The 27879-nt window shown below is 46.1% G+C and overlaps 1 protein-coding gene across 2 annotated transcripts in view; it reads right to left on the bottom strand.

Annotated features, from left to right (window-relative positions):
* Window positions 1–15651: 15651 nt before the first annotated feature.
* LOC143974873 (sodium/hydrogen exchanger 9B2-like) overlaps window positions 15652–27879 on the bottom strand; it is an 82801-nt gene continuing 70573 nt past the window's right edge. For both annotated transcript variants that reach the window (XM_077476650.1, XM_077476649.1), the window contains one exon: window positions 15652–16047. In XM_077476650.1, coding sequence (XP_077332776.1) covers window positions 15839–16047 — 209 coding nt within the window. In that variant the 3' untranslated portion in view covers window positions 15652–15838. The remainder of the gene's footprint in view (window positions 16048–27879) is intronic.

Raw genomic sequence — 27879 nt, forward strand, 5'->3', positions numbered from 1 at the left:
CTACTTTTGGGAATCAGTGTGATGCTGCAAATGCACCGTCACACTGATTCAGGTAGTGCCATTGCCAGCAATTTGCCATGCAATTTCACATGTTAAATCGCATGCCAAATTACTCCAATGTGAACCAAGGCTAAGTGCTATTCCCTATATATAACACTGATATCTATACACTGAGTGGCATTCAGTGTAACAGATATCAGTGTGCACTAGTGAATAGCACCTGGTAAATAGGCACATGGCAAGAGGAAAGGAAAAAGAACATCCATTCATACTACAATAACTGTAACTGCTGTGCTGTCATTATCACACTGACCTGCTGCTGCACACAAGGCAGGTCAGTGTGGGTGGCCAATTCCACTGTGCCTGTGGCTCTGTCCTCTGTGTGCACTCTGCAGGCTCCAGCTCCATACCGACTGTCCCGTGGGGCAGTGTTGTGTGTGGCCCCGCCCCCTCTGCTGAATTCCTCGGGGGGGAGAGGTGGCCAAAGCGCCTGTCTCTGCAATGATCCCCGCACGGCTGACGTGACAGGGATCCATGATTGATTGCACTAAGATCATCTATCTCATTCCCGGCCAGCTCGCTCCTCTCCTCTCCTATAGCTCTGCATGAGCAACTGCCAGTGCCAGCAAGGATGTGTGCACTGGTTCCTCGGGGGCTCTCTCAAATTCTGCATTTTAAGATGCGGGCACCTCAAGGGGCAGACTGAGCCGGGCCCCCCCCACCTCGGGGCCCTCGGTCGGCGACCGAGTGACCGAATGGTCAGTCCGCCCCTGATCCTGCCTGTGGCCAATCATGGCTCTCCTCCCTGCCGGCACTGTGATTGGCCAAGCATGCGGGGTCACAGTGCATGCTTGGCCAATCATGAGCCAGCAATGCACTGCACCATCGCAGTGCATTGTGGGCCGTGAGCGCCACACGAATTTGGCGCGAACGGCCCATAATGTTCGGAATTCGCCTAACGGGCGAACAGCCGATGTTCGATTTGAATGTATGTTCGACTCGAACACGAAGCTCATCCCTAATCCCTATTTATACTAACACTTCTGCTCCTTCCAAACTTCTCAGCCTAACCTCCTCCTTTGACCTGAAACAGTGGATACATGATCCTACTCACTCAGAAGGCAATATCCTTGACCTCGTTTTCTCTCACCTTTGCACTCCATGCAACCTCTCTAACTATCCATTCCCTCTCTCTGATCACCACCTTATTAGTTTCATTCTCTCCCTCTCCTTCACCTCCCCTCCCTCCAACCGCATTAAAGTTACCCGCAGAAACCTACGTCATCTCAACCCTTCTCTTCTCTACTCTGCTATTGACAACCTATACGACAAAATCTCACCCCTATCCTGCACCAACCTAGCCACGTCTGTCTACAACACTTCACTTCTAGCCTCTCTGGACTCACTGGCCCCCCTCACTACACACAGAATCAAGCCCCGACCCCTTCAACCTTGGCATACAGATGTCACTAGAAGTCTGAAAAAACATAGTCGTGCTCATGAGCGCCTGTGGCGCAAGACCAAGTCTCAGAGAGATTTCAACCAATATAAATCTGCCCTCCAAAAATACAATTCTAGCCTCCTCTCTGCCAAGCAGAACTATTTTATCACTCTCATCAGCAACCTATCATCCCGTCCCCGTCAACTCTTCTCTACTTTCAACTCTCTACTTCGTCCTCCACCGCCTCCACCCGCCAACTCACTCACTGCCCAGGAGATTGCTAATCACTTCAAACAGAAGATTGATACAATTTGCGCGGAGATCTCTACTGTTCTGACACCCTCCACGCTTTACACATCATGCCCACAGGCACAATCATTACTTCCCTCTTTAAACCCCACCACTATAGACGAAGTTGCTAAACTACTTGGTAATGTCCACCTTACCACCTGCCCTCTGGATCCTGTTCCCTCGCAAATGCTGCGTTTACCCTCTGGCTCTATGCTACACTCTCTAACTCACATCTTCAATCTCTCCCTCTCTTCTGGCATCTTCCCCAACTCTCTAAAACATGCACTTGTCAAACCCATACTTAAAAAACCCTCACTGGACCCATCCAATCCTAACAACCTACGCCCCATCTCCTTGCTCCCCTTTTTATCCAAACTACTTGAACGTCTGGTCTACAACCGACTGAGTGTCCACCTCGCTGATAATAGCCTTCTTGATCTCCTTCAGTCTGGATTTCGTCCTGAACACTCCACAGAAACTGCTCTCCTAAAACTAACAAACGATCTACTAACGGCCAAAACCAATCGACATTATTCTGTACTCCTCCTCCTGGACTTCTCTGCTGCCTTTGATACGGTTGACCACCCCCTCCTTCTCAAAAAACTCCACACCTTTGGTCTCCGTGACCGTACTCTACGATGGTTCTCTTCCTACTTATCCAATCGCACCTTTAGCGTTTCTTACAACTCTACTTCCTCCCCTCCTCTTCCTTTCTCTGTTGGGGTCCTCCAAGGTTCTGTCCTTGGACCACTCCTATTTTCAATCTATACCTCCTCCCTGGGTCAACTGATAGCCTCCCACGGCTTCCAATACCACCTCTATGCTGACGACACCCAAATCTATTTCTCTACCCCTCAGCTCACTGCCTCTGTCTCCTCACGTATCACTAATTTACTATCAGATATATCAGTCTGGATGTCACATCACTTCCTCAAAATCAATCTATCCAAAACCGAACTTATAATTTTTCCTCCCCCATATGCCCCTTCCTCTGATCTCACTGTCAAAATTGATGGCACAACCATAAGCCCATCCCCTCACGCCAAGGTTCTAGGTGTAGTCCTGGACTCTGAACTCTCCTTCAAGCAACACATCCAATCACTGTCCAAATCCTACCGCCTCAACCTCTGCAACATCTTCAAAATACGCCCCTTTCTAACCAATGAGACAACAAAGCTCTTAATTCACTCGCTGGCCATCTCCCGCCTCGACTACTGCAACTCCCTTCTCATTGGCTTACCTCTACATAGTCTATCACCTCTTCAATCCATCATGAATGCCGCTGCCAGACTCATCCACCTTACCAATCGCTCGGTGTCTGCTACTCCTCTCTGTCAATCCCTCCACTGGCTTCCGCTCAGCCAAAGAATTAAATTCAAAATACTAACAACTACATACAAAGCCATCCACAACTCTGCCCCCAGCTACATCACTAGCTTAGTCTCTAAATACCAACCTACTCGTTCTCTTCGTTCCTCTCAAGACCTCCTGCTCTCTAGCTCCCTCATCACCTCCTCCCATACTCGCCTCCAGGACTTTTCCAAAGCCTCTCAAATCCTATGGAATGCCCTACCCCAATCTGTCCGCCTATCTCCTACTTTATTAGCTTTTAGACGATCCCTGAAAACACTTCTCTTCAGAGAAGCCTACCCCACCCACACCTAACTGTATTGTCATGTTCTCCATCAGCTCATCCCCCCCACCGTTATTACCTTTTGTTTCAACTTGACCCTCCCTTCTAGATTGTAAGCTCTAACGAGCAGGGCCCTCGGATCCCTCCTGTATTGATTTGTATTGTAAGAGTACTGTCTGCCCTCATATTGTAAAGCGCTGCGCAAACTGTTGGCGCTATATAAATCCTGAATAATAATAAAGGACCCAAGGGACGTGACTTCTTCAGGGATTCCACTCTCAGCCAACACTGCAGGCTCTTCCTCATAACAACGGATACCATTATCAGCTATGTTAAGCTCTGCTTCCTCCACTGTGATAGGAAGCCTAGCTGAAACTGACGAAGATGCCAGTGGGCCCTTGGAACCATTGGAATGCACGATGACATGGTGCCTAGGAGACTGAGGCACAGAGAGGCTGAAAGGTGAGTGGAAATTGCTGCTGCTGCTAAAATTCTCTTCCTGATCGCCTTCTCTGGCGGAATAGACACGGGAGCCTTCTTCATGTCAAACGGTGCTCCCAGGTACACCAACTGTTGAGTTGGGATGAGATGGCTCTTTTTGAAGTTGATGATCCACCCAAACTTCTGCAGGATGAGGATCTCTCTGTGTGTTAATAATTCTTCTTTATCTCTTGCCATCAGTAAGACATCGCCTAAGTAGTGGTGGACTCGAAACCCCTGCACCGAGTGGGGCTAGCATGGCAATGAGGACCTTCGTGAAGGTTCTCGGGGACGTGCACAGACCAGAGGGAAGGCTTGTAAACTGTAAATGTGTCTGGCCGACTGCGATCCTTAGGTACATCAGGAAGCCTGGCAAGATGGAGGTATGCATCTTGCAGATCCACAGAGAACATCCAGTCACCCGGCTGTATGGTTTGAATAATCGTGTTAATGGACTCCAGTTTGAATTTTTCCAACAGAATAAAATGATTTAGACCCTTCAGGTCGATGACTACCCTCCGTCTTTCTTGCATACCATGAATAGGGTGGAGTAAAACCCTAAGTACCGGAATTTCTGCTTTTGGAGGGAATGAACGTGTTGCAGAAGGACAGCTGCTTTCTGCTGCGTCTCTGGAATCTTGGTGGGTAAAAAGCGATCTGGAGTGGGTGTGCTGAGAAACCTCCAGGAGTGGCCCTGTGAGATCGTGGATCCTACACAAGATAGAGTTTTTTGCCCAGATGTTTGCAAAGTGCGCCAGTCTGGCCCCTACTGGAAGCATCTGGGACTGCACACCGTCAAAATGTCTTACTAGTATCCTGCAGGGCACTCTGCGTCTTCTGCTTGTGGGCTCTAGGGAAAGAGGACTGTGCCCCCCTCCAGCCGCCAAGCCGGGGCCCTGGACTGCAAAGAGAATCTAGAGTCTATGCATCTGTAGGGATGGAACTTACTGGAAAAAGGCATTGACCTTTGCTGTCTTTTGTCTTGTGGGAGTAGACCCAACTTGCCCCCTGACATTCTTGAGATGGCTGACTCCATCTTGGAACCAAAGAGGCACTTGCCATTGCAAGGTATCTTACACCACAACTGTTTCGAAGAAGGATCCGCTGACCATGGTTTTAGCCATACGGCCCTCTTTGATGTGTGCAAAATAGGCAGAGCACTTGACCGTGTCTGTCGCTGTTTCCCTTATAAAATCAGCTGAAACCTTCAGTTCATCCAGGGCTCGAACAATATCTGCCCTTGGTGCTCCCTCCACTGTCGACTCAATGTTCTGAGTCCAAACTTTCATGGCACTAGCCAGTGAAGTGAGGGTTACAGATAGACGGCAGGCTGCCCCGGCTGCCTGATAGGCTTTTCAAGATCTAAGTCTATTTTCCTGTCCATCAGATCTTTGAAAGAGGACCAATCCTCCATAGGTAGAGTCACGTTTTTTGCCAAGCGGACAACTGCCGCATCGACCATAGGTGGTGATCAAGTGATATTCCCTCTATCTCCTGTAGAGGATATCATTTTTTGCATACGGTTGAGTGAAAACCTCTTTTTGTTTTTTTTCCTGCTTTAGGATGTCCTTGATCTTGTCCATGAAGGCAAAATAGGTTTGTTGTTTTTATAGAAAAGGGTAATAGGATTTTGCCTTCTTTGGCACTTCCTCCTCTTCCCATGCGATCGCCTGCTTTATTGACAAAATTAAGGGTTCTACAAGAGAAAAACTGAACCCAAGTTGCTCTGGGTCATCCTCTGATGAGGAGGAATTATCCTTCTCAGCAGGCTGAGAAGACTGTGAGGACACCCCACTGGGCAAAGTCATAGTGTTTGCTGAAGTCCCCGGCTGATCCTCCAATGGGACCCCTTGGGTGGGCGGCTGGGCTGATGTAAACTCAGACAAAGAATCTTGTACTACCTTTTTTAGTAATGCCGAGACTTGCGCAGTGTCCTGTTCCCTGTCCACTGCAAACTCTCCAAGACAGTCTTTGCACACCAGTTTGTTGGATAGGGGGACTGCGCCACAGGCCCGGCATGATTTCTTGCTGGGACGCCTGTATTGCTCAGGAGAAGAGGAGGCACGTCGCGCTCTCTAGGATTTTTTCCTTGACCGGGAGCGATGTCTGGAGCTATGCTCCTTTTGAAGAACACCTGTCCTCTCTTGTCCTCCGTGAGCGTGCGGGGCTGAAACAAATCAAAGCAAACCGCATTAGAGGGCATTCTTTTAAGGTCACCTGAAAACTTACCAACTGGTGGTCCCCCTACCTTAAGTATTGAGAGTCTTGCAAGTGGTGACTGACTCATGGCAGTAGAGAATAAGGGACGACTAGCGTAAAAGAGAGATAGCTGAAAGAGAGACAAAAGGATGGAGATCGCCAACATTTTCTAACATGACAGTCTAAAAAAAAAAAAAAAGAAGGAGGATCTAACTATAATTAAGGCAAACAGCCAAAACAAACCAAAAGGGAAGAATATACTCCCTTTTAAAAAAAAAACAGAAAACGTTCCTACCAGCAGATGGCGTCACAGAAGGTTGCTGAGTCTGGATCCAGAAAGGATTTTAGAGACAGGAGCCACAGTCAGGAGGCTGTATATTGGCCGCTCTACAACAGTCTACTGACAATTTTAAATGTTCCTGGGACTGAAAGAATCCTCCCCCAGGCTCCTCCTGGTGTTGTGGGTAAAACTAATCCTTTTGCCCAGAACCAAAATGGAGTCCTGAGCTTCCATCGGCCAGTGAACATGTGCGAACCGGGCTCAGCCCTATGACATGATCGGGGTTCCCATGGCTGGTAAATACAGGGCTGGGCGGCTATAGGGAGACCTGAGTACCCATTGCACGATGCGACCTGCTCCTCCAGAGAAAGGAATGATTGAGAAAAAAGCAGGTAAAGACATAGTCTGACGGTTAAGGAAAACCATAGAAAAGGAAAAGACAGACTGCCCCCCCAAAGCTACGTAGCCAAATCATGCTAAATGGCAGATTTTATTCCTAAAGAGGAAACACTGCAGGAACCCCTCAAGACCACACAGACAAGGGTTTCTCAGGCTTTTCAGCGCGATCTTAGCAGCCTGAGCACTGAGACTTCACATTGGGAGAGGCTCGAACCCAGGTGGCTATTGCTCACCCTCAGGGTGGGGGACATACAGTTCCTTACTTCATCACTGGCGTGGAGATATGAGGAAAAAAAGAAGAATGGGGTGGTGACTAACCATGCCTTCATTTATGCTATTCACTGGTCCTGGGGGAGGGGTCAAGAGGCAGAGCTCTATCACTAGTATGCTGCCGTGTTGGCGTCAGGAAAATAAAATTATTCAATGAGCTCAAGATGCCTCTTGTAAAATTCCTTGGGGTGTCTACTTTCCAAAAAGGGGTAATTTGGGGGTTTTTGTACTGCCCTGCCATTTTTGCACCTCAAGTTCACTTTTTTTTTTTTAAATCCTTATTAAGTTTGTAGAGTAAATAAGTTTGTAAGGAGTATCCCAGTCGCTATGTAAAAATAATTAAAGTAAAAAGTGTACTGGAATGTTTTGATAGTCTCTTGGGCCCTTTCAGGCATTTTCAACTTATGCCGCATACACACGACCGGACTTTGACAGCAAAGGTTCCGACGGAACAAATCTGTCGGACGATTCGATCGTGTGTGGGCTCTACTTGACCTTTGCTGTCCAAAAATCTGATGGACTTTAGAAATAGAACATGTTTCAAATTTTTCCGCCGGACCCAGTTCCTTATGGAGAAATCCGCTCGTCTGTATGCTAGTCCGACGGACGAAAATCTACGCTAGGGCAGCTATTGGCTACGAACTTCCTTATTCTAGTCCGGTCGTACGTCATCACGTTCGAATCCGTCGGACTTTGGTGTGATTGTGTGTGGCCAAGTCCGTTCATTCGGAAAGTCCGTCGGAACTCTGCCGAAAGTCCGTTGGGAAGACCATTGGACCTAGTCTGCCGGAAAGTCCAGTTGTGTGTGCGCGGCATTAAACTCCCTTAGAAAGTTAATATGGTATTCTTTAGCCAGGAAACTATTTCAGCTGACTGAGGCTCCTCAGGAACAAAGTCATTACAGATTTATAACACTGCATTGGTACACCACAGCAGAAGGCGCAGAGGTCAATACAGTTATTAGAGAGCGATTCCATAGAAGAAGGCATAAAACGACACTTACAGATGCTTCATCTAGAGTCGGCAATCATATTTGCAAGTTGGTCCATAAAATTTAGCATAGATGCAAAGAACTCGTCCTTGTTAAAGTCAAATGAGGGCCGCACCTGACTGAGCTGAGGAAAACAGCCCAGACTAATGATGTCTGGTCCTGTAGTAGGGACACTGCAGGCCACAATGGAACTGTTAGTGAATTGTGAGTTGGAGACAACATAGCCAATACTGTGTGACTGCTCCTCTTGTGGTTGGGATCTGACATGTTATACTGTGTTAAATGAATTGAGGACCGCGACAAAGCGTCCACAGTCTGCAGGCGAACCGGTTGCAATTGCCTGGATTACAGGGGAAGAAACATCAGTTTCTGAAGCCATGCTGACCCTACCCTGTCTGCCACCTTACGGGGACTTAGGACAGTGATGGTCCCACCCTCCTAACTGCTGCTGGCTGAGAGGCTCCTTCCCGCAGGACTCACCACCCTGACTGGTTCTGCGCTGTCCAGCTAGTAGTGCCTGTGTCAGATCCCAGGTGCATAGGATAACCCACTGCGCTGTCCAGAGTTGCTGCAAATGGCGCTGAAACTGATCAAAAACGTGCTCAGGCTTCAAGAAATTGGCCACAAGCATCCAGTATAAAGGACATAAACATAGGGAAAATGGCAGCCGAGCTACAGGAAAGCATGATGCTCCTCGCCCCACCAAAGATGTCCACCGAACACTGTATACCATGAGGGACAGTGAAACAAAACAGGCAGAGAAATGGCAGTGAACAGCGCTGCAGTGATCGACAGGTACAACCTCCAGACACCCCCAGGGAGAGATTCACACACATCCAGGGCACAGCCAGCCAGCGCAGCCCCCCCCAGGTGAGAGCCCCCCCAAAGAACCCCTGCATATGACACACACACTGCTCAGCAGTCTCATGCAGCATCCCCCACAGGGAAGGGGGGAGGGAAGATAGGGACAGGGAGAGAAGAGAGGGAGGTAAGGGACCCCCGAATCAACCTCCCAGGGAATGCCCAGCTGCACAGCCCCACCGAAGCAGGGAGAGCTGTACTTACCAGTCCTGCAGAGCTGGGAGACATTCCATCACAGACCCGCTCTCCGGTCAGTACGGCTGCTGGCTTGGCAGACACCGACGCTACCATTTTGGATGAAAACATATCAGTATTAGAGATCGAGGTGGCTATACTTGCCCCCCCGCCTGGACGGCTTCCACGCCGATTTTTATAAACACTACATGTCACAAATGGCCCACAGACTGAACTTATTATACGCACACTGCTGGGAACAAGGAGCTTTGCCGGCCTCCATGATGGAAGCATATATAGTGCTCCTCCTGAAGCCTGGCAAGGATCCGCAGGAGTGCTCCTCATACCGCCCGATAGCACTACTCAATACAGACCTCAAGATACTTGCCAAAGTGCTGGCGTCGAAATTGGTCAAGGTTATTACAACCTTGGTTGATATTGACCAGGCGGGATTAATGCCCGGCATGTCCACGGACACAAACTTAAGGAGGTTATTCACACATCTGCAGATAGACAACAACGAGTCTCCGGCCAAAGTCATTGTCTCCATAGACGTTGACTCTGTTGACTGGTAATACATGCATAGAGTGCTGGAGGCTATGGGATTCGGTCCTGGTTTCCATCGTTGGGTTGCCCTGCTTTACAAGACCCCGAGGACTGCGATCAGGCTTGGCACTATGGTCTCTGAGTCCTTCTTAATAGGAAGAGGCACTAGACAAGGGTGTCCACTTTCCCCCTTTCTCTTTGCCCTGATGATGGAGCCTATCACCAGGGCACTTAGACAGTCTGAAGATGTGGGGGCAATTGGGGTGGGAAACATAAAGGAATGCATAGCGTTGTATGCATATGACTTGCTCTTGTTCCTAAGGGATCCAGGACCCTCACTCAGGGCTGCTCTATTGATTTTGGATAACTTCGCCGCCTTCTCAGGCCTACGGGCGAACTGGAGCAAGTCATCTATACTACCACTAGGATCAGAAGCCAGGAATCTACTAGATGACTCACTGCCACTCCAATGGGTCTCTACGATTACATACCTGTGGGTTAAATATCAGCCAATGTTCAGGACTATATTTTGCTAAATCTCTTTCCACTAGTGAATAGACTTAAGTAAAAAACAACGGCCTGGAAGAATTTACCCCTCTCTCTGAGGGTTAGTCTCATTAAGATTAAATTTCTTTTGGTAATCCTATATTTCCTGCGTCACTCCCTGTTGTAGATTAAAAATCCCTTTTTTAAATCACTAGATAGCATAATAGGATCCTTTATATGGTCACCACACTCGCCGCGCATAAGCATAAAAATATCCCAAGAGCCGTGGGGTCAAGGGGGACTGGCACACCCTGACTGGCAGAAATATTGTCTAGCAGGGCAGATGGTGTTTGCAAGAAAATGGCTAACTGCGGATGAAGGGGATGCAGCTACTGTTGTGGAAGCGACACATTTGGGATCATATGAAAGTTTAAAATTGTCTCTCTACAGGGGTCAAAAATCCTGTTTACCTCTAACGGGTTCGATGAAGGCAACAATTAGGGCATGGAAGGTTACCACTACTCTAATGTCCCCAAGCTACATTGGAATTACACCCTCAGCACCATTATGGATGAACCCGAATTTCCCACATCTCTTCTCTCTCCCGGACCCCATGATATGGGCATGCAAGGGTATTAAAGTTCTCAGTGATATTACTAGAGAGGGAGAGCTTTGTACATTTGATCAACTAAAGACCAGACATGACTTACCAAACAACTTTTTCTTTCGCTATCTGCAGCTGCGCCATGCATTTCAGACGCAGTTCAGTGGCCAAAGAATTGAGTATCTCCTTCGGCACTGGAAACTCTTTTGACTGAAGAAGACTTTGTCAAGCCACTGTCATCAGTGTACAGATCCCTCTTTAAGAAAACTCCTTTGGGAATCACCAAATGTAGAGAGCGGTGGGAGGGGGAAATTGCAGACATTCAAGGAGAGGAATGGTAGGACATGTGGGATCGCCTTTTTCAGTATCTAGTCTCAGGAAGGGACCACCTAATCCATTTTAAGTTTCTCCACCGTATATATTTTACACCTGCCAGATTGGCTATTTACTGTTGGGTATATACGTGACAATGTTGGAGATGCTCCCACACCCCGGCTGACTCAGAACATATATTTTGGAGCTGTACGCAGATTCAACCCTTCTGGTCTGGTATTACTGAATGTCTGGCAGAAGTACTCAGTATCCCGTTTCCTACTACACCTAGAGTATGCTTAATAGGACTAGTGGAGGTGGTTCCTTCTCGAGCACACCGCACACTATGAACATTGGTCTGTTCTATGGCAGAAAAGCTATACTATTAAAAATTGGAAAAAAAAAACAGCAGCTCCCACCCTAGCGTACTGGAAAAAGCTGGTTAACTCAGTTATACATCTATACAAAGCAACCTACAGGGCCAGAAGAAGTTTAAAAATATATGGCAGGCTTGGTTGGACTCTAAAGATACAGTGGGATAATAGAAAATATAATATATGCACAGAAGGTCAATAGGCTATATGACTGCTAAACTTTATTTGACAAAACTAATGACTAAAGTCCCGAAGGATTGCCTTACAGGTATACCACTACAGCAGGAGAATAAAAACACCAGACACTCAAAAGTTATGTCACATATACATTTATTTGATGGCACGGGGTGGAAGGGATGGCTGGGGAAGGGAGGGAATGTTGGGATAAGGTTGAACTATGTTAGTTCTGTTATGGCCCTGTGTGGCCTATCCCGGTAAGGCATTTTACCTACCGGTGTATGCATGTCTAACTATGTGTAAAAAAAAAAATTAAAAAGAAAAAAAAAAAATTGTTCGGAGTTGATGAGAAGATGGATGAAGCCAAATGCAGGGCAATCTTAGAAGAAAACCTGTTAGAGTCTGCAAAATATTTGAGATGAGGGCAAAGGTTCACCTTCGAGCAGGACAACAACCCTAAACATACAGCCAGAGCAACAATGGAATGGTTTAGATCAAAGCATATCCATGTGTTAGAATGGCCCAGTCAAAGTCCAGACCTAAAACCAATTGAGAATCTGTATCAAGACTTGAAAATTGCTGTTCACAGACACTCTCCATCCAGTCTGAGAGCTTGAGCTATTTTGCAAAGAAGAATGGGTAAACATGTCACTCTCTAGATGTGCAAAGCTGGTAGAGAATTATTGCAGCTGTAATTGCAGCGAAAGGTTATTACTCGGGGGCTGAATACAAATGCACGCCACACTTTGCACATATTTGTAAATAATATTGAAAACAATTTATCATTTTCCTTCCATTTCACAATTATGTGCCACTTTGTGTTGGTCTAACCCATAAAATAAATGTACGTTTTTGGTTGTTAACATAAAAATTTTTTGGAAAATTTCAAGGGGTTTGAATACTTTTTCAAGGCACTGTACTGTATACAAAAAATTTAGAAATACACACATGATATATATCAATTTTTTTTTTGCCCCCTAAAGCTATGTTCAAGGGCTCATTCACACCAGGGGTATTATGCATATGCACTGCAATGCATTGTAAAACACGCTAAACCTAAACAAAAGTAGATAAGGAGAATTACCTGCTGTGAATGAGCTCTAAGAAACAAACAAACAATCTATAAGCAAAATATATGGCAAACGCAGTCATGTGCAGTGTACACAGATTTGTGTGCATTTATAATATGCCTCCTTCTGTTGGCAGGTCAGTGTGGCAAATTCAATAGCGTTGATGTTGAGAGACCACCCCAACCCCCTCAGCATGTCATAGCTGTGGCACAGTAAATTTATGAAGGTCCCAGGAGGTATAAAGCCATAAAATAGCTTTGTAACTACTTCATCTCTTTGTTAAACTGGAAGTTCTTATTGAGATATCTTCCCACTAGCGTACTTTCGTTTTCGAAGAAGCTAGCATGTGAATTAACATACCAGCTAAAAAAAAGTGAAGTATGTTTCAGGTAGAATTGACATATCAAATGTATTACTGTACTCTGAGTGTTTTACATAGACACTTAAAATATTTGGCAAATTAATCTATTCAAAAAACACCACACGACATTCACTATTCTTTTATCTGTCTCATCCTTCTGATCAGCCTATCCAGATGTAATTTGAATTGTGTGTGCGCTGCACCTCAGCCTTAACCACCTCAATACAGGGAGGGCACTCCCTTCCTGCTCAGGGCATTTTTCAGCTTTCAGTGCTGTCACACTTTGAATGACAATTGCGTGGTCATGCTACACTGTAACCTTTCTTCACACAAATAGAGCTTTTTGGTATTTAAATCACTCCTGGGTTTTTTATTTTTTCCTAAAAACAACAAGACCAAAAATTTAGAAAAAAATAAAAAAGTTGTAGTTTGTCAGTAAATTTTGTAAATAAGTATTTTTTCTCCTTCACTGATGGGCACTGAGGCGGCACTGATAGGCTGCACTCATGAGGCAGCACTTATGGGCACTGATGAGGAGGCAGGAATATGCTGCACAGATAGGCGGCATTAATGGACAGCAGTGATGAGCATTGATGGGCAGCAGGGACTGTCATCACTAATGGCCACGGATTGCTGGCACTTGTGGGCACAGATTCCTGGCACTGATGGGTGATCGTTGCTAGCACTGGTGGGCTCTAATTGTAATCAGGGCACTGATGATCAGTGCCCTGATTACATACCTAGCTGTCCCGTGAGGAGATGCCGCTGGCCGGCTCTCCTCTCCTCACACTCTGTCAGTGTGAGGCGAGGAGCGCCGAATATCGGCATCTCTGGGTTTACATGTGACCGGCTATGATTGGACACAGCCGTTTATATGGTTAAAGAGCCGCAGCTCTTTACACAGATTGGGGTCAAGCCGTGCTCTAGCAACACAATGCCGTTATGATCGCCGTGCTGCACACCCCCGGTCGTTCTGGGAGGCCATATGACGTCCAGCCAGAACGAGAACCGCCCAGCCGTCATTTGACGGTGGGTTGGCGATAAGTGGTTAAAGTGGTTGTAAACCTCAGACATGAAATCTGATCATAGCATATTGCTGTATAGTGTGTACTTGTCTCAATCCAGAGCACCAAGTATAATTTTTGTCTGCTGCTTCGTTCCTCTGCTATCAGCATGAATCACTTCTGACAAGTTTTCCTGACCCAGAGAAAAAAGGTGACGGGGAGGTATCTCCAGTTGACTGACAGCCTTAGCTCTGTTCCTGTGTGAAGGTAGGCATGTCCCTTCCCTCCAATCAGCTCTCAGAGCTCCCCAAACTCCCCAAACTGAGCTCTGCACTGTGTAATTTCAGCTCTTTGCTTGTCTTTTTTCTGACAGCTCAGACAAGCTTTAAAAATTCTGGACTTTGAACAGATGTACAAGCAGTCCCAGAGTTAGGAACACCCGAGTTACGTACGACTCCTACTTACAAACGGACCTCAATGCTGGCCGCTTGTGCTCCACGCTGGTCCTGGATACCTTCGAGCAGCTATTTTTCTGCGCCAGACACATCCCAAACTGCAGTACTACATGTACTGCATGGCCAGGAGAGCCCCAGACAACATAACTGCATGCCCAGAAGCGCCCTGAACTTCCCACATCCCTGCACAGGCTGAAGTTACACTTAAAAATGCACTGTTCCGACTTGCACACAAATTCCACTTAAGAATAAACCTAGAGCCCCTATTGTGTTCGTAACCCTGAGACCACCTGTATAGAAGAGAAGACTTCAGATAAACGGTTACAACATATGCAGGAGGATATATTTAATGTCTGTGTATCAAATTAGGCAGGTCACTTCAGTATGTAAGGTTTTACAACCACTTAAAACACCTTGTATCTTTACAAACACCTAAATGATGCACAGTGGCATGTCACACTGGACATATCATCCTTCAACCTGTAAAATCAGATAGAAATCCTAAAGCTGGCCATGGGCAGTTCGAATATCGGCTGGTTCAGCAGGGACCAGCCAAGATTCGAACCATGTATAGGCAGGCTGATTGTACACAAGTTGATCAATCTATCGACTTGAGTACAACCAGCCTGTTGGATTTTTGTACATATGGGTGCTATAGCCACTGGCAGTAATTATTGTATTTTGCCAGCCAAGAATGCCCCCACGCCCCCTGCTGCAGAATACAATAGGAATTCCTCCATCAACCCTGACTGGGTTGATGGGGGAATTGCCAGAGATAGATAGATGTGTGAGGCCGAGGGCAGAGGCATAGTTTCAACAATCAGCCATGCCACGCTTATCCACCACTATATAAATTGCCAATTTATTTCCTGCTTTTAAGAAGGACTAGGTTTTCCATCTACTTGAACAAAAAAATAAAAAATCTGGCAGGGAAATGCCATTTATGTTGAATGGGTCCAGCCACCTTTGCAAGCCAGATATATTTTGGAAAAGGAATTACTACTATAATTATGTACTGTACTTTCCTTATTTTAGATTTTCACATTCATTTAACAAAAGGGCATATTTTAGCAGGTTTTTATTACACATTTCTTTCTACCAATTCTCTGCTTCTTTTTATGAAAAGTTAACTATGGTACTGAAATCTTGCACAAACTCTGCAGTGTATTGTATTTCAGTAAGGTAGCACATTTTCATTATGAGCAAGTCGCATCGCAGCAGTAAAAACTACAGGGCACTAGTATTTATTTACAATAGTAAATTATTTATAAATAGTCTGTACATGAAAGATCTGTACAATCATACAAAATAAAATCTTGTCTGATAAATGGCAGCATAGATCATAAAAAATACCAATTTTCTAAAATGCCCTGTGGTCAGCATGGAGCAGATTACAGTTTTAAAGTTTGCTAGATATTTCCATCCCAATTTCAGCCTCCGCTGTTTCTTCTAGGTTTGTACTTGTGATTTCTAATTTCTGCAACATTCTGGGTCCTGTTAGCCCAATAATTAATGCTCCAATGGGTGCTGTGATTAGAATTGCTAGAAAAGCTACAGTTAGCACATCCATGCCATAACCTTCGAATTCTTTGTTTCCAATGCTTCTTGCCATATCCAAAGCAACTGAACCGATAGCAGCCTGAAAAAAATACATAAAAAAGTAAATTTAGAAAATAACTAGAGGCTGAAAACTAAACTTTTGAAAACACGCGTAATTTAGCATTTTAATAGTAACATGAGAGACTTGCAGGTAAGTAGTTTTAGCCCCCTGCTATAAAGGAGGCTCATTCGGCTGGGCTTCTCCTATGGGTCACAGGAGTGCAAATTTGTTTTTCACTACTGTGACCTATTTTCAGCAGAGAGCGGTCTGATGTCCGCTCTCTGCTGACGTCACCAAGACCAGTCCAGGAACCGCATCATCCCGACTCTGGAAGTCTGGATCCAGCCTGGACTGATGGACATCTCAGCCTCTCAGCGAGCCACTGAGACTGCCACTCCCCACACCTCCACAGCTCAGCGCTCCAGTGAAAGTGGAAGAGCAGAGCAGGAGAGCTGCTGATTGACAGGCAGCAGCTCTCCACTCGGGGAGCTGTGGGAACTGAGCCATCGGCGATGTTCGGTGGCTCGGTTCTCAGTGCAGAGACGGCAGGGGACAAATGCAGCATTGGACCGATGCTACATCCACCTAGGTTAGTATGACTATGGGGAAAAAAATCCCATACTTCTCTTTTAATCTTTAGTGGATTCTAGTTAACGCGGTAGTCAAACGCATAAAAAAAATAAAAAAAAGGCATCGGCAGTTTAGGTCATAATGTGCTGGTATGCATCACATACTAGCACATTATGACAGACTTACCTGAAAATGAAGCCCTCCAGTGGCGCACTGTCACCGCTCAAGGCACTTCCATCGTTACCTGGGTTTTCTTCCAAGTTTGCAGGCTTTGGTGATATGAATGGAGCATGCACGCGGGAGTCACAGTTTAAGGTATGGCTCTGAAGGAATGGCACAGGTATGCCGTTCCTTCAGAGCGAATGCACCAGTGACGTCACCGGCTGAAGCTAAAGTAAATATCACTTAAACAGTGCAAGTTTAGGAGATATTTACTCCTAAATATATTTTCATAGTTAAGCCTCATTATAGGCTTAAATATAGGTAGAAATCAAACAAACAGTTTTAGTTTATTCACAAGCTGTCACGAGCTTGCACAGCAGCCAATAAAACTGATCTCAGTTTGATTGGATGCTTTGGAGGCTAGAGGAAAGATATGGGGTCTTATAGGTCATCTTTATGGAGAGATTTGGGGTCTGTCAAAGACCATGGTATCACAAGGGATGTTGTTCACCCCTTGTGATAGCAATACAATTTATCAAAAAAATAAAAATAAAGAGACAGTGCTAAAAATAAATATAATAATAATAATTATAATAATGAAAAAAAAAATTAAACTGCCCCTGACCCCCCTGCAGGTCCTGCACGCATATGTAAACGGCAATTGAGCCACACATGTGAGGTATCACTGCAAATGTCAGAGGGAGAGCAATAATTCTAGGGCCAGACGTCCTGTGTAATTCTAAAGGAGTGAATTGGCTTGTAAAGCATCACCTTTGGATAATTTAACGTACCGTAGTTTGTCGCCATTCCATGGTGTGAGCAACTTTAAAGCGGGGCATGTTTGGTATCAATTTTACCAAAAAATTGGGTTATTGTGCTTGTGTTCACTAAAATTCATTAAAGTGTAGTTTTTCCAAAAAAATTGCATTTGAAAAGCTGCTGTGCAAATATTGTATGACAAAAAAAAAAAAAAGAAATGGCAAAACCCAGCATTTTATTATTCAGGGTCTCTACTTAAAGTAATACTAAAGCTTCACATAAAAAAATAACAAACATGTTATACTTACCTCCACTGTGTAGCTCGTTTTGCACAGAGTGGCCCGATCCTCGTCTTTTGGGGTCCCTCAGACGCTGTCTCGGCTCCTCCCCACTTCTGATAACCCCCTCTGGGAAGCGCTCTCCCAAGGGGATTATCTTCTGGGCATGCTACCGGGTCCTTTATTCGGCGTCCATAGCCGCCAACTACAGAACTTGGCCCCGCCCCTCATGTCATTGGAGTTGATTGACAGCAGCGCAAGCCAATGGCTGCACTGCTATCAATCTATCCAATGAAGAGCCGAGAAGCCTGGGCCAAGAAGCCAGCACGTTCACGACACGGGACTTTCGAGGGCTCAGGTAAGTAGACGGGTAAGTAATTTGTCTCCTCTCCCCCTCCGGTGCCACAATTTGCACCTTTCGGGGGGAGAGGGAGGACAGGATACCCGATTTAGACAGGTATCCTATTCCCACTTCTGGGAGTCTGGGCCGCAGCCCGTCACATCACCGGGGGCTCCCTCCTCCTCTCCCTGTTGCCGGGCCAGTAGGAGAGAGGAGCGGGGGCCTGGCGCATGCGCAGTAGGGTTCCCGGCGTGAAGCTGTAAGGCTACATGCTACATTGCTGGGTACCCTTACCTGCAATGGCGGCAGCAGTATACGACAGCTGATGGAAAAATCAGCTGCAGTGCCGACATCGCTGGACTCCAGGACAATTAGGTGTCCTATATTTAAAAGCAAGGAGCTGCAGTATGTGTAGCTGCTGGCTTTTATTTTTTAGACGGAATACCGCTTAAAAAAAAATATTTGTAATATTTGGGAGTTCTAAGTAATTTTCTAGCAAAAAAAAGTGCTGATTGTTACGTGTATGTGAGAAATATCAGAATTGGGCTGAGAGGTCAAGTGGTTAAGCTGACCATACACTGTACAGCGGGGATGAACAAATCTTCTATTGTGGCTATTGTATTTTGACAGCCAGCTCTGCTTTAGCTTTAGTCATTCACAGTTGTACAGGCTTGTAATGAAATTGCCTTACTCTGATTTTACAGCACAGATTGTGTGCTTCTCAGTGTGCTAATATTAGAAACTGCAGCAAGTCAGATATAACCTGCTTCATTTCCTCCCCAGTCTTATTGTCCCAGGCCCACCCCTTTTATTTGTTGGCTTTCAATTGTTTCATTTGTGGAGGCTCAGCATCCAATGTAAACATTAGTTAGAGTGGTCAGCATGCAAATCCAATCTGTTTAGTAAAATCCACTGCTCCAGACTGACATCCGCCCCATCAATGCATTTTTATATTTTCATTATTATTACACAAGAGCTAGCCCACTGTTTGTACCAAAGCTGAGGGCTCACAAGATGAGTGCCAAGGAGTGGTGTGATATTTTCAAGAAGCCATGTATAGCATCCTGCTGGCTGGCCCCTTACGCCAGCCATAATCTGTCCATTTGTGCATTGTCTATTCTAATTTAATTATTTCAGTTACTTATATAGCGCCATCAATTTACGCAGCGCTTTACATATACATTGTACATTCACATCAGTCCCTACCCTCAAGGAGCTTACAATCTAAGGTCCCTAACTCACATTCATACATACTAGGGACAATTTTACACAGGATCCAATTAACCTACCAGCATGTCTTTGGAGTGTGGGAGGAAACCGGAGTACCCGGAGGAAACCCATGCAGGCACAGGGAGAACATGCAAACTCCAGGCAGGTAGTGTCGTGGTTGGGATTCGAACCAAGCGACCCTTCTTACTGCTAGGCGAAAGTGCTACCCACTACACCACTGTGCCGCCCAATGCAGACAAACATGACATTAATGGATCTAAAATAAGGTATGCAATAGAAAGCTTTATGTAGTAATTTAAAAATTTCATGTTCATAAGGGAAGGGGGTTAGAGGGGGTGGAGGAAAGTTAAGAACATTAAACTTCAGCTTTAAAAAACATATATACTGTTAATCTATATAAAGTGGTACAGAAACATTAGGCAGATTCACTTCATCCGTGTTTTATAAGTGACCATGTGTGTTAAATTCAAAAGTCCCCTAATATTTTAAAGTTTTCAGGTTTCAGGGAACCCAAGCAAAAATTATTCAATCCGGATCAGTGGGAAGAATGCCCCTTACATAGGTGGTCAATGGGAACAATTCCACCCTTACAGAGAGCTATCGTGTTGTGGACTTAATCTTATCATGTGATTAATGTTTATAAATGTTACTACCAGATATTACCGTTTTAGAAATTGGCACCATGGAAGTGTGCATTTCTTTGCATATGAAATTCAATGCATGTAAACGTGTATCTCTAGTCTCTATTCTACTACTGACCACCTATATGACATAATCTCTCCCCTGTCCTGTCCTGACCTTGCCACCTCTGTTTACAACAGATCACTCTCATCATCACTAGATGAACTTGCTCCTCTAACCACACGCAGAATCAGGCCCTGACTGTTACAACTCTGGCAAACTGACAACACTAGAAATCTCAAGAGACATTGCCGTGCTCTTGAACGACTGGCCTAAAACCAAATGCCTGCAAGACTTCACCCTATATAAATCTGCCCTTCTAAAATACAATTCTTGCCTCCATGCTGCCAAACAAGCCTACTTTGTTTCTCTTATTAATACTTTGTCATCCAATCCCTGTCGGGTCTTCTCAACCTTTAACTCTCCGATTTGTCCCATACCCCCTCTACCCACTAACTCACTCACTGCCCAAGATATTGCCAATCACTTCAAAGACAAGACTGATGCAATTCGTGAGGACACCTCCACTGTGCGTACATCTTCCCCACCCAACATACCTGGCCTAATAGCAAATTCAACACTCTTCTCTTTTGAATTGGCTACTACTAAAGAGGTTACAAAACTTTTCTCAGATGCCCACCTAACCAATTGTCCATGGATCCTGTTCACTCACAACTACTAAGATCACCCTCTTATTCTATCTTATGCTCCCTCACTCACCTCTTCACTCTCCCCCTCTCTAGTGGCACCTTCCCCTCCCCTCTAAAACATGTGCAGATCACTCCCATACTTCAAAAACCCTCACTGGACCCCACCAACCTGAACAACTTAAGACCAATCTCATTGCTCCCATTTACCTCTAAACTTCTAGAACGCTTAGTCTACAACTGTCTTAGCTCCTACCTCAGTCAAAATAAGCTTCTTGACCCATTACAGTCTGGTTTTCGCTTGCAGCTCTCCACAGAATCTGCCTTACTAAAACTCACTAACGATCTACTAACTGCTAAAATCAACGGCCAATACACCATACGCCTACTACTTAACTTCTCTGCTGCCTTTGATACTGTTGACCACCCGCTCCTCCTCAAACTACATTCCCTTAGCCTCCGAGATTCTGCTCTATCCTGGTTCTCTGCCTATCTATCACAGCGCTCCTGCAATGTCACCTACAACTCTGTCTCTTCCTCTTTCTGTGGGGGTCCCTCAAGGCTCTGTTCGTGGAACTACTACTCACCTCACTCCTTCAGTCTCCTCTCGCATTACCATCTTGCTGACATATCAGCATGGATGTCACACCACTTCCTTAAACGAAATCTCTCTAAAACTGAGCTATTAATATTCCCCCCTACACATGCCCCCCTCCATGACTTTTCCATCAAAATCAACAATGCAACCATCAGGCCCTCCCCTCACGCCAGGGTACTAGGTGTAAGCCTAGACTCTGACTTGTCATTCCAGCCCCAAGTCTAATCAATGCCAAAAGTTTGTAGAATTCACCTCCATAACATCTCTAAAATTTGCCCCTTTTTAACAAATGAAACCAAGCTCCTCATTCACTCCCTTGTTATGTCTCGCCTTGACTATTGCAACTCCCTTCTCATTGGCCTGCCTCTCATTTTGCTATCCCCTCTTCAGTCAAACATGAATGCTGCTGCCATACTTATCCCCCTTACCAACCGCTCAGTGTCTGCCAACCCTCTCCTCCAATCCCTACACTGGCTCCCAATCGCCCAGCAAACTAAATTCAAAAGGCATTCATACAAAGCCATTCACAACTCTGCCCCGAGCTACATCACCAATCTTGTCTCCAAATATCACCCAAATCGTACCCTCCGCTCTTCTAAAGACCTCCTACTCTCAAGCTCTCTCATCTCCTTCTCCCATGCTCATCTCCAGGATTTCTCCAGAGCCTCTCTCATCCTCTGGAACTCGCTACCTCCACTGGTCCAGCTATCCCCTACTCTTGCTACCTTCAGGCAATCCCTGAAAACTCATCTCTTCAGGGAAGCCCATCATGTCTCCAACTAATCTCCTACCACTTCCATCAGCTCATTCCACACAGTTATAACCTTTTGTAACCCCTGCCCCACCCTATTAGATTGTAAGCTCTTCTGAGCAGGGCCCTCTTAATCATCTTGTATTTTATTGTATTGTAACTGTTATGTCTCCTTTTATATTGTCGCTGCGTAAATTGCTGGCGCTATATAAATCCTGAATAATAACGTATCTATGTATTATTAAATATTTTACTATCCACCACTATATTCATTTTGTTACCATGAGCTTCATATAAAGTCCCACCCTCTTTGTTGCATCTTTGCTGCTTTTTCTGTTGCATTTTTGCTCCTTTTTATCGCAATGATAGGGATGGAGGCACATGACCATACCCAACCATGGCATAATTTAAAGTCCCAAATCCCCCCTCCCCCCTTTTTTTTATGATGTTGTGGACTGTGTTAAGTGACACTGTACCCGGAATTATGCAGGCACCATTGGATGGGTGGTCAGTCAGCTACAGCTTTATGGAGCAATCCTAGTTGGAAATGCTTGTTTTAGAGCAGGGATCTCCAAATTATGGCCTTCCAGCTGTTTATTTAATTTATTTTTTATATACTACTTATATAGCGCCATCAGAGGCAGCTCTAGGCTTTGCGAGACCTTAGGCAAAACTTAGACATTAGGCCCCACTCACGCCCATAATGGGAAAAATAATTAAAATATAAAAATGGCTGCAGAAAGATGCACGGATCTAGCACACGGGTGATCCGAGGCAGCCTCCTCACCTGTCAGACAAATTAAGCCAATACAACACCTGGGACCAAACAAGGTGACAACCAGTGGTGGCCCGTCCATTAGGGGTGCACGTGCTCTCCCCCCCATCCATGCATTCAGCCCCCTAATCTACATGCAGGGGGAGGTGGGTGGGTTTGGAAGCACGTGATTAGAGCCAGAGGCTCTAATACAGTGGCAGCTGGTGCTCAAAATTTTTGGGGGGCTCAAACAAACGAAGAAATTCTGAAAAAAAAAAATCAATTGCAGCCTCACTGTGCCCATCTAATGCAGCTTCAGTGTGCCCATCGAATGCAGCTTCAGTGTGCCCATCGAATGCAGCTTCAGTGTGCCCATCGAATGCAGCTTCAGTGTGCCCATCGAATGCAGCTTCAGTGTGCCCATCGAATGCAGCTTCAGTGTGCCCATCAAATGCAGCTTCAGTGTGCCCATCAAATGCAGCTTCAGTGTGCCCATCAAATGCAGCTTCAGTGTGCCCATCAAATGCAGCTTCAGTGTGCCCATCAAATGCAGCTTCAGTGTGCCCATCAGTTGCAGCCAGTGTGCCCATCAGTTGCAGCCAGTGTGCCCATCAGTTGCAGCCAGTGTGCCCATCAGTTGTAGTCAGTGTGCCCATCAGTTGTAGTCAGTGTGCCCATCAATTGCAGTGACTGTGCCCATCAATTGTAGCCTCACTGTGCCCATCAACTGCAGCCTCACTGTGCCCATCAACTGCAGCCTCACTGTGCCCATCAACTGCAGCCTCACTGCTACTCTGCCCGTCAAATGCAGTACATCAAGCAGCATCACTGCGCCCATCAGAATGCAGCCACTGTGCCCATCAATTTCAAGTCCACTGCACCAGCTAACCCACCACCACATCTTCCCATATCACAAGGCAGGCCGCAGAGCAAGGCACTAGTGATTGGGGGGGGGGGGGGGGGGAAAGAGGAGGGTGTGACAGAGGGAGGGGGAGATGAGAAAGAGAGATCCCTAGCCCTGTCCCTTGCCCCCATGTCCCAGTCTGCATAATTTACAGTGTCTTGCGAAAGTATTCGGCCCCCTTGAACTTTTCAACCTTTTGCCACATTTCAGGCTTCAAACAAAGATATAAAATTTTAATTTTTTGTGAAGAATCACCAACAAGTGGGACACAATTGTGAAGTGGAACGAAATCTATTGGATAATTTAAACTTTTTTAGCAAATAAAAAACTGAAAAGTGGTGCGTGCAAAATTATTCGGCCCCTTTACTTTCAGTGCAGCAAACTCACTCCAGAAGTTCAGCAAGGATCTCTGAATGATCCAATGTTGTCCTAAATGACTGACTGATGGTGATAAATAGAATCCACCTGTGTGTAATCAAGTCTCTGTATAAATGCACCTGCTCTGTGATAGTCTCAGGGTTCTGTTGAAAGCGCAGAGAGCATCATGAAGACCAAGGAACACACCAGGCAGGTCCGTAATACTGTTGTGGAGAAGTTTAAATCCGGGTTTGGATACAAAAAGATTTCCCAAGCTTTAAACATCTCAAGGAGCACCGTGCAAGCGATCATTTTGAAATGGAAGGAGTATCAGACCACTGCAAATCTACCAAGACCTGGCCGTCCCTCTAAACTTTCAGCTCAGACAAGGGGAAGACTGATCAGAGATGCAGCCAAGAGGCCCATGATCACTCTGGATGAACTGCAGAGAACTACAGCTGAGGTGGGAGAGTCTGTCCATAGGACAACAATCAGTCGTACACTGCACAAATCTGGCCTTTATGGAAGAGTGGCAAGAAGAAAGCCATTTCTCAAAGATATCCATAAAAAGTCTCGTCTAAAGTTTGCCACAAGCCACCTGGGAGACACACCAAACATGTGGAAGAAGGTGCTCTGGTCAGATGAAACCAAAATCGAACTTTTTGCCCACAATGCAAAACGATATGTTTGGCGTAAAAGCAACAGAGCTCATCACCCTCAACACACCATCCCCACTGTCAAACATGGTGGTGACAGCATCATGGTTTGGGCCTGCTTTTCTTCAGCAGGGACAGGGAAGATGGTTAAAATTGAGGGGAAGATGGATGCAGCCAAATACAGGACCATTTTGGATGAAAAACCTGTTGGAGTCTGCAAAAGACCTGAAACTGGGATGGAGATTTATCTTCCAACAAGACATTGATCCCAAACATACAGCAAAATCTGCAAAGGAATGGTTCACAAATAAACGTATCCAGGTGTTAGAATGGCCAAGTCAAAGTCCAGACCTGAATCCAATCGAGAATCTGTGGAAAGAGCTGAAAACTGCTGTTCACAAATGCTCTCCGTCCAACCTCACTGAGCTCGAGCTGTTTTGCAAGGAAGAATGGGCAAGAATTTCAGTCTCTCGATGTGCAAAACTGATAGAGACATACCCCAAGCGACTTGCAGCTGTAATCGCAGCAAAAGGTGGCTCTACAAAGTATTAACGCAAGGGGGCCAAATAATTTTGCACGTCCCACTTTTCATTTTTTTATTAGTTAAAAAAGTTTCAAAAATCCAATAGATTTCGTTCCACTTTACAATTGTGTCCCACTTGTTGGTGATTCTTCACAAAAAATAAAAATGTTATATCTTTATGTTTGAAGCCTGAAATATGGCAAAAGGTTGAAAAGTTTGAGGGGGCCGAATACTTTCGCAAGGCACTGTATGTGCAGAGTCTGAACTAAATGGAAACTCCAGCCATTGTTGTGCGGTTACTCACTGTACCCTGCAGAAGTATGTTTCCGGCCCCTGCTCATCCATGTGTAAAGGGCTAAGGCTGGCCCATGGGCCAACAGAGCGATTGAGGTACCCACCAGAGGATCCCATGACCTTGCCAGAAACCCTGATACAGTTCTGTTGAGCCAGGACCCAAACAGATCTATTGTCCGACTGGATCCGTACTGGGATCCCCTGAAGTTGATCCGTCCACAAGCCAGACATCGCTCAAAGTTCCAGGATATTGCTTGGTAGTCCGGATTCCACCAGTGTCCAACGACCCTGAGCAGAGCTCAGTCCCAGGACACCTCCCCACCCAGACAGACTGGCATTGGTGGTCACCCTGTTCAATATAAGGGGAGAAAGGATTTACCGCGCTGAAGAACCAGAGAGCGAAGCCACCAGACCAGGGATCCTGGCTCTGCCAAATCAGATTGTCCAGAGACCACAGGCATTTGTCTCAACATGCCAGGATCTCCCTAAAGGGAGCTTGTATGGAACTTTTAAAATGGAATCACCTCAAAAAAGGTAGATACCATCAAACCCAAACATCCACATGCAGGTCTGCAGAGAAGCCCACCTGCTGGACAACAGTAAATGAAAAAACGCAGCATGCAACTTCTGGAGTTTGTCAAGAGGAAGAAACACTCTGGTCAGAGCTGAAGCCTGGGTCAGGCTCTGATAATCCAATGTTCTTGAAGGGGCCAAAGCAGACTTCAGATTAGTATAGAAGCCAACTGAAATCTGTCAAGGTCAACACCACTTGCTGATAATGCTCAGCACCCACAGCAAAATGGAGGAAGTGCTGGGGTCGGGCACATAGTGGAATGCACAAGTAAGCATTGGAGATCTCAAATGTCGATAGAAGCCAAAAAGTCCCCATGATCAAGAGGTGCCACCAGAAAGCTCAGACAAATAAGATTGTCTAGAGACCTCGGGCACTTGTCCTAACATGCCAGGATCTCCCTGAAGGGAGCTTGCATGGACTGTGCAAATGGAATCGCCTTAAAAAGGTAGATACCATCAGACCCAACACCCACATGCTGGTACGCAGGGAGACCCACCTGACGGACAACAGTAAATAAAAAAAACGCAGCATACACCACTGTGCGGACAGACTCCATCATGAACTTCTGTACCCACACAAGGCAGGTCAGGGCCTTGAGGTCCAGAATTGGATCTACCATGCTCTTCGTCTTTTGGACTGTGAACAGGTTTGAATAAAACCCCTGAAACTGTTCCCAACATGGGAACCGGGACAATCATACTGAAGCAACAGGGCTTGCACAGCCCCACGAGGGGAACAGCAAAAAGTCCGGCAACAGACACACATTGGAAGCAAAAAAACTTTTTGGGGGACAAGGCCGGAAAACTATCTTGTAACCGGACAAAATCAAGATGTGTAATGATGTCATCCAGGGTAGCCCCCCACAATACATGTCTAAGCGCCACTGGAAAAACAGAGAGCTCATCAACCAGGGGAACTGTGGCCAAGAGGCATAGCAGACAAACTGCAGCACCCAGACTAACAGGTCCACCAATTCAGCAAAGGCAGGGGGATTCTGCTCCCCCTCCAGGTATGTCAGCTGGATCTTTAGAAGCCAGAGATTCCTCTATTGGAATCATGATTGCCTTGAGACAGGGGGGTCCACTACTGGTGGAACAGTACACTTCTGAAGAAAGGACTCCTCAAAGGGGTACCTCACAGCAAGCGCTTTCGGAAAAGTAGAAAGAGGCACTTTGGACAGTCTTCATGGCCAAATTTGGCAAAATAAGAGGGAGAAGGGACCACTTTTGCTGCGCAAGATGGCTTATGGGTGCCAAAGGGGGACCGGCCCTCCCCTGCAGCCACCGCTGCATCCCCCATCTTCCCGCACAGATGTAATAAGTGCTACAATAAGCACCTTTTAGTGCATCACTGTAGTTGTGGAGGAATCAACCTCACTCCCGACAGGACAGGGAGCATGGCCACCAACCACGCAAGGTGGGGCACGTTCATGGCGGCAGAGCCAGATATAGGATCGTTCGAGACAAAGGACATAGGGGACTATATGCCTAAGCACCACCACAAAAAACTCAGGAGGGGAGGAGGGGGCCTCCAACTGAGATCCCTGCCCGACCGAGGCACCTCCCAGTTGGTAGGCCGCAAAAAAGCCGTGGGGGGGGGTGGAGAACCCCCGGAGGAGTACATTGAGTACCTGCGCCCCACGTCACGTCCAGGGAAGGAACGGAGGAGGCTCCGTACTTACCAATCCAGCAAAGTGTGCAAGTAACGCTCCCAGACAGATCCCCTCTCCACCAAAGTGGGGAGGCTGTCGGCCATGAAGAACGCTGCGACTCAGCCCGAGACGCGCCCGTATG

This window comes from Lithobates pipiens, unplaced genomic scaffold (genome assembly GCF_037356315.1).
Source record: "Lithobates pipiens isolate NorthernLeopardFrog02 unplaced genomic scaffold, aLitPip1_a1.2 Scaffold_13, whole genome shotgun sequence".
In the NCBI taxonomy this organism is placed as follows: Eukaryota; Metazoa; Chordata; class Amphibia; order Anura; family Ranidae; genus Lithobates; species Lithobates pipiens.